Below are 12576 nucleotides of genomic sequence, written 5' to 3'. Positions count from 1 at the left end.
CATAACTAGCTACGTATACATATAGCTATGGTTGCTGATTTTGACTTGGAAAAAGACGATTCAAATGTATATAATAAAAAACGAAAATTACTTACACACTTATGTTTATTTTCGAATATAGATAACAATAAGTTTACAATGAATTGTCTAATTCAATACATAAGTCGTAGCTAGGTATTCAATTAATCCTAATAATATCCTTAATTTTGCAGGCCTGGGCCAAATACAAAAACATAAAATAACTTTTATTATTCTCACAAGTTGAAAGTACATTATTGTCTGCTTCAGTAGACCACATCATAAATGCTAAGTTATAATACTTATAATGTATTTAATACATTACAATACTATGTATTAAATGTATTAACTGTACTATGTATTAAATACATTATAAGTATTATAACTTATCATGCATAAATAATACTGTACCTATGTCTGAAATTTATCACCATGCTAAGTTATATATTTGAAGTGGCTTACATTGAAGATTACTATTGGCTAATATTTTATAATATTATTCAGAGGCGCGTTGATTATGGCTAACTTAGTAATTTAGAAGGCAACTTACATTTTCAGAGGCAAAAAAGCTATTAAAAAGAACTCAGTTTAATTAGTACCCAAAATTATTTTATTGAAAACATAATATGTTAAAAACATTTCTACTACGCAAAAAAAAACAGCTAAAATCCACGGGAAAGCATCGAAAATACTATTTAGATCATTTTTTGAACATAAACCGTCTTACCACAAAAACTTTTAAACGTCAGTTTAAGACTTGTCTAAAAAAATGTCAAATTATGACGTTTACATATGGTTCATTTTGCAACCACAAATTTTTTAGACAAGTGTAAAACAGGTGTTAAAGTTTTTGTAGTAAGGCCATAAGAATTTTTCATTTTGAATGTTATGTAAACTTTTTGCTGTTTGGATTTAGTATGTTGGCATATGTTGGCAAACGTGTGCGTCAGAATGGCTGGTTGTCTGTAGCGTTGGTCTTTGAGAGTTGATTCGAAAATTGCTACATTATTGCTTATACTTGCTACATATAATAAATAATTGCTACATAGGATATATATTTAGAAATGAAATATTTTTTTCGACCAGCTACCACTACTACCAGCTACACTGCCACTTCAAACATATGTTAAATAAGGCATGTATATTTTATCAGCTACTTTTCTTTGGGATAATTTAAATAATTGCTACATCCTTTATTTAACATATGTTTGAAGTGGTAGTGTAGCTGGTAGTAGTGGTAGCTGGTCGAAAAAAATATTTCATTTCTAAATATATATCCTATGTAGCAATTATTTATTATATGTATACTCCATTTAAAATAACATTAGAAATTTAAGTAAACCTTTTTTACTGTTTGTTCAACCGATTTTGACTTCTATTCCGTAGACAAAAGAACGGAATTGAAAGCAAAATAGTGGTTACAACACCAAGTATTTACTGCAGCCGCCATTAATCATACTACTAACGCAATAGAAGTCAAAATCGGTTGAACGGACAGTAAAAATGGATTATTTAAATTTCTAATGTTATTGTAAATGGAATATAGCAAATATAAGCAATAATGTAGCAATTTTCGAATCAACTCTCAAAGACCAAAGCCACAGACAACCAGCCATTCTGACGCACACTGGCAAACTACAATTACACTTCCACGGAGGACTAAAGACTAGCGGAGATGCCCTAAAGCAGGTAGGTCACGCGCCTTCAGGTAGGTCAAATACGTCACGACTACGTCACGGCAGGCGTGGCTGGACACCGCCCATATACCGTCCTTCACATCAAACTGACATCTTGTCATAGTTGTATTATTACAACAATTTCAACAGATTTTATTTGTTACTCGATTAAAACGATTAAATGCGCTATCATTAATTGTAGAAATTGCTCAGGATCCAAAGTCAATCATACCGATAGGATAATATTTCACGTGTAGGTAATATTTTAGCTTTAAAACATATTTTTTGCTAGAGACATCTGTCGTCGAATAGCTGCATTTCTAGAACTTCTAAGTGAATTTGTATTATTTTCGTATCAATCTTTTATCAATGTATATTATTGGTATCAATTTTTTGCCTTAAAAATAGCTTAATTTTTCCTTGCATCGTACAAGCTTTTTTATTTACAAACCAAAATATATGATACCATGAAAATTTAAAATTATAAAAACACCATCTTTCGGTAAGTAGTCGACTTAGTATTTGAAGTAAAATTGTGTTCATCAAGACAAAGAGACCCGTTACAAAATTAAATGCTACCAGGCATAGAAAATTCACTCACCCATTCTTTTAAAAGGTCGTATTTAAAATCATACCTCTATGTATTTTTTTTGTTTTATCTAAAAAAAAACATAAAGGTAAAAAGTACTTTTGTAAGAAGATTTCTCGATATATGTGAATATGAATTTCTATGTTAGGGTGGATGAACAAGGATTTTCCTGTCTATGTAGAAGGAATATTTTTCAGTTAAAAATTATAGGTAGGTACTGTGTTATATAAGATGAGACGAAAATTGGTGTAGATTTATTTATATTCATCATCAGCAATGTTTTACATAGGTATATCTCTCTTCCCGTACATACTTTTTGAATGTACCTTTACTCAGAGCAACATACTACACACATAAAGTCTGCTATTTAGTGGATGCGCCGTTATTATATAGTTGTGAAAACTCTGATAAACACTGACCCTATAATTTTAATTCCCATTTTTCTTGGTGAATTTCATAACATGGCAACATTGAAAATAACAACAGTCATCATCAGCACGGTTCTAGAACAAATAGAACAAATTTTCGTGCTTGTGACGCCGTAGTGGCTAGTAGACGAACTAACACAATGACATAAGTTGATACTTAAATTACACAATGGGGGTATTTTAGACCGGTGGTGAATAAAAATGATTTTTAATCGAGTCTCCATTTATTGATTCCTAGTAGAATTATACCTACCTATTTCATTTTTGAGGGTGTAAAGAAATTGTTGTGGGGCAATTTTTTCGAAAAATAATACTTATATAAGTACAATTTTTCTATCTTTTTTATCTCTCTCTTTTTCTTCGTTCATTTCAAATGAATGCTTGTTCAAACTTTCCAATTCAATTACTATTTTTAAAGAATTAATAAGTTTGAGTATTTACTTTACTTTTTATATAGTATGTCACTAGTGGTCGATGTTAGTTTAGGGTTAGATTTTAATTATCCTATTCCACGCTAGATGGATTTACAAAAAATGGGCGGCTTCCCATAAAAGGCGTATAAGGGTGGAGCACGGGTGGAGACAGTAACGTTCCTCGTCCCCCGCTCACCCGAATTTTGGCGCGCTGCTTTGTTAGGAGATTTTACGTTAGGGCACCTCCGCTAGTCTTTAGTCCTCCGTGTACACTTCAAACATTTATCTCTATACCAGTTTGCCTCATTCTCTTCCTCAATTTATATTTTTGATGATGGTTCCAGGCCTGAACTTTTATAAGATCTGTTGGATCACATAATGGTGCCTTTCCACACAATATTTCATTTACCTCTTTGCACCAGTTATTTATACAAAATAAAACATTTTTATTTAATAAATATTCTATAAGTTTTTCTTTGTGGGTTTGGCATGATATAAAGTCCCACTGTATATGAATACTAACAATTGTTTTTATATATTCTAATATTCTTGTATTTTTCTTACTTTTTTTTAATATTTCATAAGTTATGAATTCGATGTGGGCAAAATTTTCAAATAATTCCCGTTTGGGATAGCACAACCAACGCTTATTTTCATATTCCTTGGCTTTAATAAATTTGTGAAAATCCTCTGTTTCGTCACTCTCCAAGTTGTGTTTACAATTTGCACACGATTTACATATATTCTTTTTCGCCATTTTTATCAGCCAGCCGCTGCAATAGCCAATTGCTGCACATTTCTCCCGATCCACTGGGGATTTACTGACGATTATTTTGTTTATGTCCTTCAGTTGCATAAATAAATGCTCCTCAGCAATTTCTATATTTTCATGTCGCGGCTCCTCAGTGTGGTTTTTTTTAAACAAATTTTTTAATGAATTTAGACATGTATTTTCGTCTTTTTCGCAATTGGAACCAACTGAGTGAGCCGACGTCAGATTATTTACTATTAGAGTTTTATATGCTGCTTGAAAGCCTACAGCGGTTGGCATAATATTGCTAGCTCCGTGTGCTCGAATGGCCCCAAAAAAGTTTTCTAAGGGGTCTTGATTGAAATTTCTTAATAGTAGTGAATTCACACCCTTAGTGCTCATTGTTTTAACAATTTTCTGAAAACCTTCTATTGTTTTTACCCAACTGGAGAGGGAGGGAACTATTGCCGATTTTCCATCATTTTTGAAAAATTTCATGGATTTAAGAATTGGTAGGCTATCATTCCATAACTTATGATGTGGCGATCTTGGCGTTACAGCTGCTCTGTATATCTTCCCGTTATTTATTTCATTAAAGCTTCCATTGACAGAGTCAAATAATCTGTCGAAAATCATAAGAATTGTGGCAGTTTCTTTCGCCGTGGGTTCCAGTTTACCTTCTTCTGAAATTAAATACAAAATACTTCATTAAAAAACAAAGCTTCATGGCAAATAATTAATGCTAATAAAAATAGACTAATTGAACCAATACTACAAAGCAGTAAGGGGGATGAATTAATCAGTAATCCTAAACAGTTTGCCGAATCATTTAACAACTATTTCATAGACCAAGTGCAAGATATCCCTAGTTATGATTCAGAAATTAAATGCGATATTCCTAATAATACAGTCTTTATTTATGCGTCCGGTAATAGACCTATATATTATACGAGTGATTAAAAACTTAAAAAATAAAAATAGTTATGGCTATGACGGTATTCATACAGTCGTAATAAAGTATGTTTCTGATATTTTGGCCAAACCCTTAAGTAATATACTTAATACTTGTATTAGCGCAGGTGTGTACCCTGATAAATTTTAGATAGTTGTGATAAAACCGCTATTTAAAAAAAAAATAAGGAAGAATGTAGTTGTCATCAACAAGTACAAAATACTATACTTTGCATGCCGTAAGGCGAAATGTATTCAGACAATATAAATTTATATATCACCAAATATCTAACATACATTTTAGCAAATAAATGATTTCTATTTCATAGCAAAATAGTTTCATAATAAACTATTGTCGTCAAAATTACCTGCCCTCAATCCCATCGCAACAGCGACAGTACTGCTAAAAACTTGAGTGCAGTGTTTTACTCTCATCTTGGGTATCATGCTTGGTATCACATGTAGTAAGGTTAATTTGGGAACTGTAGTCACTCCCATGAAGCCTGAAGCACGTTGGTACAAATTTACTATGTCGTCCCATTTCGCCACACACTGCTTGCCCTCATATTTGTAGTGTAGTTTTTTTGTAAGTAAATTATTCCTTACACCTTTCAGCAAATGTGGGGGGTCATACAGTGGAATAATGCTTGTGTTATTTATTTCAAAAAACCCCCCTCGCCATTCTTCATTCCTCTTAAGATATTTTTCTTTAGTTTCCCTTAATAAGGCGTTTATTGCAGCCACATTTGTAGCGCCTTGGTCACATATAGTTGCCACAACTTGCAGGGTTGTTTCCTCCACAGCTTGAACCACAGTTTTGATCAATCTTTTTAAATCCGACGTTTTTGTGGACCCGGCACAGAAGCTATAAGCTATTGGCTGTTTATATTTTTTTACCACTCCTCTCACCATAAAAACTAAAACATGGTCTGCAAATTCAGCAGTTTTTTTGTGTCCATCATTCACAAAACCAATAATTTCGTCGTTTTTCACATCGTATTTCAAGCTGGGAGCAATTGCCATCTCATCAAAAATTATAGTGCAGAATTTGTGTCTTTTCGGCATCTTTAGCACCCTTTTTTTCAACTGCTTCATCATAACTGGATTTATTCCAGGTTGCAGTGTTAAATTTTGAAGCACACCTTGTATGGTTTTTCTTTTGGGTAAAATGAAGAGCTCACTTAAATATCTATATGCCTTTGGACTGGCTTTAAACAAAGACAGAGCCAAAACTTTTTGATCAAAAGTGAAACGTCTTCCCTTTAGTTTTTTACCGAGTTGGGTAACCTGCATATTTAAAAAAGTTTTGGTGGCTTTGGACATATTTCGGGTAAGGACCTCAAATGCCTTTGTATTGACTGTTTTTGTTGCTATTGACAGCCTCTCTTTGAAGACAAGTTTTTGTACTTTGGCTTTTCTTAAATTTGATTTTAATTGGAGTACTGTTTTTCTTAAATCCATTTCCTTTCTGGCACGTATCTTTAAAGATAACAAATGTTCGTTTTCTGAAAAAAATTATTAAAGCTATTTAATCAAAGTAATAAACACTCTTTGGGACAATTTAAATATTCCTAAAACCTCTATTCCTAAACCTCTATTAACAAATTCTCCAAAGATGGTAAAAACCTCATTAAAATCTATTGCTTAGAACTTAGCAGACAAACAGATACAAAAAGCAAGAAAGCAAAGGAGACAGTCACCAAATGTATAGCATACTAATGCTTGGGTTAGTAATTTGAACAGCATGCTGACCTATATAGATTAAAAGAGCGTAATTATTCTGATTTTTTAAATCATTAAATAAGATTTTACAGTCCTCCGTTTATTTTTAAAGTGAAGTTGAAAAAATATAAGCTTGTATCCCTACAAACATTATATTTTTGAGGGGTAATTGACGGTATATTTGTGTATATCTGTAGTACTTTTATAATGTCTTTGAGCAAAATAAAACAATCAGATGATTCCCCATGCTACAAAAAGTCCTCCGTGCCCTCTTTTGTGATCTACTGCAGTGATCTACAGATAACACTTCCTTAATTTTTTTATTCAATTTGATTTTATTTTTAGACTAGAATATTCTGGTTGAGTTCAATTTATTTTTTTGCAGTTATTAATGATTTACTTTAATTTATTATATTAAGAAGAATGTGGTTGGTACAGGTGAAATACTTAATCATAATTACATTTGTAAATCGCGGCAAAGGACAATCTCCTTTCAAGAGTGAAACAAAATGTCACTGAAACTGTCACCCGCAGCATTCTATAGTGCACGGAGTATATTATAAATAATACAATGAAAAACTGATTCAAGTAAGTAGGTACCTTGCTTTTTCAGGATTTTGTTAGGATTATCCAAAGGCATTGTTGGTTCTGGGGGGTCAATTTCCATGTTTTCTTTGGATGACCTTGAAGTGGATGGTTTCTCATCAGTAATATTAATCTTCATTCCAGAACCTAGAAAATCAAACAAATATTGTGCCATAAAATACAATACATATAAGTATCGGTTTAATGTGTGGTTCCTTTTAGAAGAAGAAGGAAATTAATATGTACTAATATAAGAACGCGATTTTTAGTTTGATTCGGGAACACAAATAGCCCACAATAAAAACCTTTTTTTTTACTTATGTACTACAGAACAGTGTGCTGAAACTGTCACCTGCACCATGCTACAGTGCAGAGTATAATTATAAATAATACGATGGCAAACTGATTCAAGTAAGTACCTTGCTTTTTCAGGATTTTCTTAGGATTATCCAAAGGCATTGTTGGTTCTGAAGGGACAATTTCCATGTTTTCTTTGGATGACCTTGAAGTGGATGGTTTCTCATCAATAATATTAATCTTCATTCTAGAACCTAGAAAATCAAACAAATATTGTGCCATAAAATACAATACATATAAGTATCGGTTTAATGTGTGGTTCCTTTTAGAAGAAGGAAATTAATATGTACTAATATAAGAACGCGATTTTTAGTTTGATTCGGGAACACAAAAAGCCCACAATAAAAACCTTTTTTTTTTACTTATGTACTACAGAACAGTGTGCTGACATGTTTACAAAAGCTCTTGCTCGAGTGAGATTTCAATATCTTAGAGATAAAATTGGTATAACTTTAAATAAATAGTTCTTTTTATCAATATAATTGGATAACATATCAGCATACTATTATTAACCATCTGTGTGATTTCTCATAATTTCTGTATTTCTACATTTGTATGTTAGTAATGAGAAGGCTTTAATTTGGTGGGTGTGTCAAAAGTATTTAAATTTCCCGCCTTCATACTACAAATTAACTTGCAAAACTATTCTCGTTCACTCTGTTCGCGCTCGTTTCTCTTGCTGTATCCAAGTATTAATTATAAGCTCAATTAATTATATTAGTTCGTTTTATTTCAACATTTTCATGATTAGGAGATGGTATCTTTGACACAGTTTAACTTTTGTTAGGTTTATGTGGTCAAAATGTCTGGATTTTTCGTGCATATATGAAACTTGATGATTTTAGAAAAAGTGTTGGTTGGATCTTTTCTGCTTAACAGGGTCCATTACGGTAAGCAAAATGAAATTCAACATACCTGATAGGCTGATGTTAGTTATGTCTAATAGAGCTGAAGTTGTTGAATGCTCATCTCTTAACATTTGAACAGGTGCTTCTTTATTCAAGTGCCCACCTGAAAAGGAAATTAATTATTTTACATTTATCTTAAGTTTATTATTACTTTCCAAAATGTAATCCAATATATAAAAACAGGTACGATTCCTGGACAGGATCAATGATTTTGAACCGTTGTCTCAGTTATAGTTTTTGTCAAAATGAGCCTCGAATGAGACTCCATTCAGTATATTGATTTAAACTATCATGAAATAAGTAATTCCATTCAGTATGTTTTGATATTTTTCATAGTTTCAAATATAGCTATGTCCGGTTGGAAAATTGACCATGTATAGTGTGCAAGCAAATGTATTAATTACCTTCAATGAACAATGTGGGTATTGCTAATTTACTTAATCTGTTCTTAGGGTAGTGGAAGACCGGAGCAAAATGTCTTCGGCATACTCTTCGGTTGTTATAAATGAAGATTTCATCAAACTCTTTGACGGTATCTCCAACAGCTTGAACCCATCTCTTGAAGCGTTCTCTTTCAATATTTGGGTTTGGAAATTTATGCAGCACACCTGGAATATTGTTTTGACTGAGCTTAATTCATGTAAAATAACAAGCAACAAAATAATATATGTAATATGATGTATACCAACCGTCTTCTGTAGTGATCGTACAGCCAGGAACACAACAAGACATGAAAGACATTGTATGTGTTAAGTTGAACACCAGAAGAGTCAATTTCTCACAACACTAACAATGAGTCCTATCTCAAACAAGAGTCAATTTCTCCCACACTTATCACTAACTACGAGTCCTGTCTCAAACCAAACAAGAGTCAATTTCTCACACAGAGTCCTATCTCACAAAACAAGAGCACTCGACTGTGAAATCGTCACGCGTAAACGGAGGAGCATCAGCTCAACTCGAAGTCGAAATCCAGGGCAAAAAGTGTTTCAAACAAAGTGTTTCAAACAACCAATTCCACCTGAAACTCGAAATCAAAGTAACGCATTTTTTGGGTGACGTCTTACGTCATTTACCTACTTGGTGTAACCATATTAGGACAAAAAACGATTTTTGGATTGTTGATTGAATTCGTTATTTTATTTTTTCTATCTACTGCATTAGACTAGTGTAAATTAAATAAATACTATTTAGCAATATAAATATTTATCTACATAATATTATTATTTTTGATTAAATCATATCACTGTTATAAAGTGGTAACCCAACGGGTAAAACGAGTAAATAGTTTTCACTATGAGGGATAGATGGAGTTAGTTTCCGTACAAAAGTTTCAAGCAGCCTGCAATGTTCTAAGAGAACATAGCAGATTTCAGTGAGGCTGTTCTCATTTACCACATTTTTCATGCATTAGTAATACCTGACACATATTTGGCCAATGACAGGCGTGTTTTAAAACGCATAATTTAAAGCAGTGAATTATGATTGGCCACTATATTAGACAGGTATAAAACGGATAACGACAGTTGTCAATAGAATTCTTTTCACGCAGTAGACTCTCAGGATGGAAATAATCTGAGTAGTGATAAAACGTTAAAATTAACATATTTTTCTTACATCCTCCTATTTTTTATAACTTGTACACAGAACCTATTGGTGTTCTTTTACTAATAAATTTCTCCCCGCAAAAATAATCAAAAATAATAATTTTCAGAAAGAAATTTGTTCAGTTCCCGTTCAGCGCCAAATCTCTGTGATTATTTTAGAGAATTTTAGTAAGTTAGACTTTTGTCGCCTCACGCATTCGTTTTTGATCATACATGTATATATCTCCTGCGTGGGCTTACAAAATTTCGTACTTGTTCGATCTGTTTCTCAACCAACTAATGGCCAGTTTCTGTTTTAATTTTCGATTAAAAAATAAAAGATCGACAAGGGAGCTCATATAAATGTTGTCTCCAGTAACATCGGAGTTTCTCGAAACGAAACTTTTGGGTCGAAACGCTCGGACCATGGGGCCCGAATTCACGGTTGCTTTACAAGGACATCGCGAAAAGGCTTGCCGACGCTTCGCGTGATCAGAGGGCTAGCTTATGCTTAGGACAAAAAATTTGCATTGCTATTCAACATTTTTTGAAGATGATTCAACGTGACAATGCAGCTAGTCTTCTGGGCACGTTTTCGGAGGACAGTGATGTTCGACTCCTAATCAATGTTCTTTTGTATATGTCTTCATGTTTTGTATATAGTATTTTATTTTTAGTATTGTATATACTATTTTTATTTAGTAAATTAGTTTAAGGTTGTAAATATACTGTAAATATTCAAGTTCGTAATTGCTGAAAACATGCTGAAAACTAAACCGAATGTAAATCTCTAAACAACTCAACTGTCAATCCAGCTAGCTGTAATCTGTCAATGAGATAATGCCTTCTGGCAATCCACTCAAAAAATAAAAACATCCAAAAAATTTACGAAAAACAAGAAAATATAATAAAAAAGCCAAGCAATTTCATTTCATTAAGAAATAAGATGACTAAACTTAATAACAAAGATGCGGAACGCTTAAATCCTTGTCTTAAGGTACCGGCTGTATAATATTTTCTCCGTAAAATTGTAACGTTTTTAATATTTACATTATATAACAAGTGTTTTTTAGGAACAAGAAATGTCTTACCAATGTTTGAACAAGAATGGATTTGATCAATCGAAATGCGAAGCCTATTTTGACAACTACAACACTTGCAAAAAGTTTTGGGTAAGAATAACAACTGATCTGATTTGGGGTTAATTTATTGAGAAAATTCATATAAAAGTGATTTATACTGTGTACTAATATTAGTCTGTCAGGTATCACCTATATCCATGCCTAATTTCATCCCTATTAGTTCAGCATTTTTTAACTTGTATTCAACATGATAGAAATAATAGTTATGAATATTTTGAACTTGTCATTTGCAATAACTTTATAATAGAATTGTTGTTTACTTGTTTTACAGGGCAAAGTATATAAGGACAGAAAAGCTAAAGGATTGTACCCCTACTTACCAGAAGTGGAAGACAGAGCAAAAATAAAGGACCAGTATTTCCAATCTGTTAAAAATAATTAGTATTTATTTCAATTTTAATAAAAAGTTAAACAGGCTAGCCAAGATCGTGTAAATAGTAATACAAAGAAAGTCACTGATATTCTGAATTGAATTCTAATCGACCATGAAGTTTAAAAATTAAGATACTATAACAAGATAGTTATAACAACCAATTGAAATGTTCAAATGTTTTTATTTCAAATATGCCTTTACAGGCTCTTATGAAACATCACTCTACTCGCAGGGTTCCAAAAAGTTGATCTCATGGAGAAGAGCCAGCAATACAACTCCATGGTTATTTTATAATGCTTGACAACTTTGCATTTTATTCTTGTAACCAACCATAGTTGTTATAGTTCGGCCATTCAGAGAATGCGTTCCTGACACGTCGCGATTGAACTGACGACGTAACTTTGCAATGGCGTTGCAGTTACGATAAAAATATTTTTGCTGGTTGTTTACCGTTTTAACAATTGAGGAGCATTAAAACAACATTATTATATCAATAATCAATGAATGTAGTTACGTCGTCAGTTCAATCGCGACGTGTCAGGAACGCATTCTCTGAATGGCCGAACTATAATACTGCTAGGCCAGGTAAAGCATTTTTTAAAGCAGGTATCAAGTATTTAAGAATAAGAAACTCCTTCATGAAAAATGACAGTTAACCGTGTTACCAGCTTCAAAATACAATAGAATTGACCAGTACAGAAAATGGCGATAACACATTCAATAATGTTGACAGAAATAGGTTTTCTTTCATTTTTCTTTTTCTGCATTTGTAACGAAGTTCTTCCAAATGCTAAGAAAGAGTTTTTCTTTTACTTGTTAATTATAATACTATACAACCTGAATCAGGTGTAAAATAATGAGAAGTAATATATTTTACAGACACAGTTTAACTTTTGTTTTATTTTATAAAAACTGAAGTGTGAATATCATGTAGTAGTAAATTATATTTTTACTAAATTAACTTTACCTAAGTTGAATTTATGTGATGAGTTTTACCACAAGAGTGGTTACACGCATTCTTATTGTCTTCACGTTTACCAGAGTATATTCCTTGGAATATATTCTTTTTATTCATCT

At 32.4% G+C, this 12576-nt stretch overlaps 2 protein-coding genes across 3 annotated transcripts; one reads left to right on the top strand and one right to left on the bottom strand.

Annotated features, from left to right (window-relative positions):
- Positions 1-87: 87 nt before the first annotated feature.
- Positions 88-9217, bottom strand: LOC124641571. Of its 2 annotated transcripts, XM_047179707.1 has the most exons (8): positions 9088-9217; positions 8803-9006; positions 8406-8501; positions 7553-7684; positions 7149-7280; positions 5195-6331; positions 3398-4558; positions 88-1665 (listed from the first exon to the last, which is right to left on the bottom strand). In XM_047179707.1, the coding sequence occupies exons 1-7, from the start codon at positions 9137-9139 to the stop codon at positions 3399-3401; spliced, it is 2913 nt and encodes a 970-aa protein (XP_047035663.1). In that variant the 5' UTR covers positions 9140-9217; the 3' UTR covers positions 88-1665; position 3398. The 2 variants fall into 2 exon arrangements, with proteins under 2 accessions (XP_047035663.1, XP_047035664.1); XM_047179708.1 differs by lacking the exon at positions 7149-7280.
- Positions 9218-10790: 1573 nt separating this feature from the next.
- On the top strand, positions 10791-12389 carry LOC124641591 (coiled-coil-helix-coiled-coil-helix domain-containing protein 7). The gene is made up of 4 exons (XM_047179732.1): positions 10791-10981; positions 11058-11156; positions 11398-11839; positions 12069-12389. The coding sequence occupies exons 1-3, from the start codon at positions 10931-10933 to the stop codon at positions 11506-11508; spliced, it is 261 nt and encodes an 86-aa protein (XP_047035688.1). The 5' UTR covers positions 10791-10930; the 3' UTR covers positions 11509-11839; positions 12069-12389.
- Positions 12390-12576: the final 187 nt, after the last annotated feature.

The sequence above is a fragment of the Helicoverpa zea genome, chromosome 22, assembly GCF_022581195.2.
Source record: "Helicoverpa zea isolate HzStark_Cry1AcR chromosome 22, ilHelZeax1.1, whole genome shotgun sequence".
Taxonomy (NCBI): domain Eukaryota; kingdom Metazoa; phylum Arthropoda; class Insecta; order Lepidoptera; family Noctuidae; genus Helicoverpa; species Helicoverpa zea.
The sequence above is the reverse complement of the archived record's forward strand: the minus strand, read 5'-3'. Positions and strand labels throughout refer to the sequence as shown.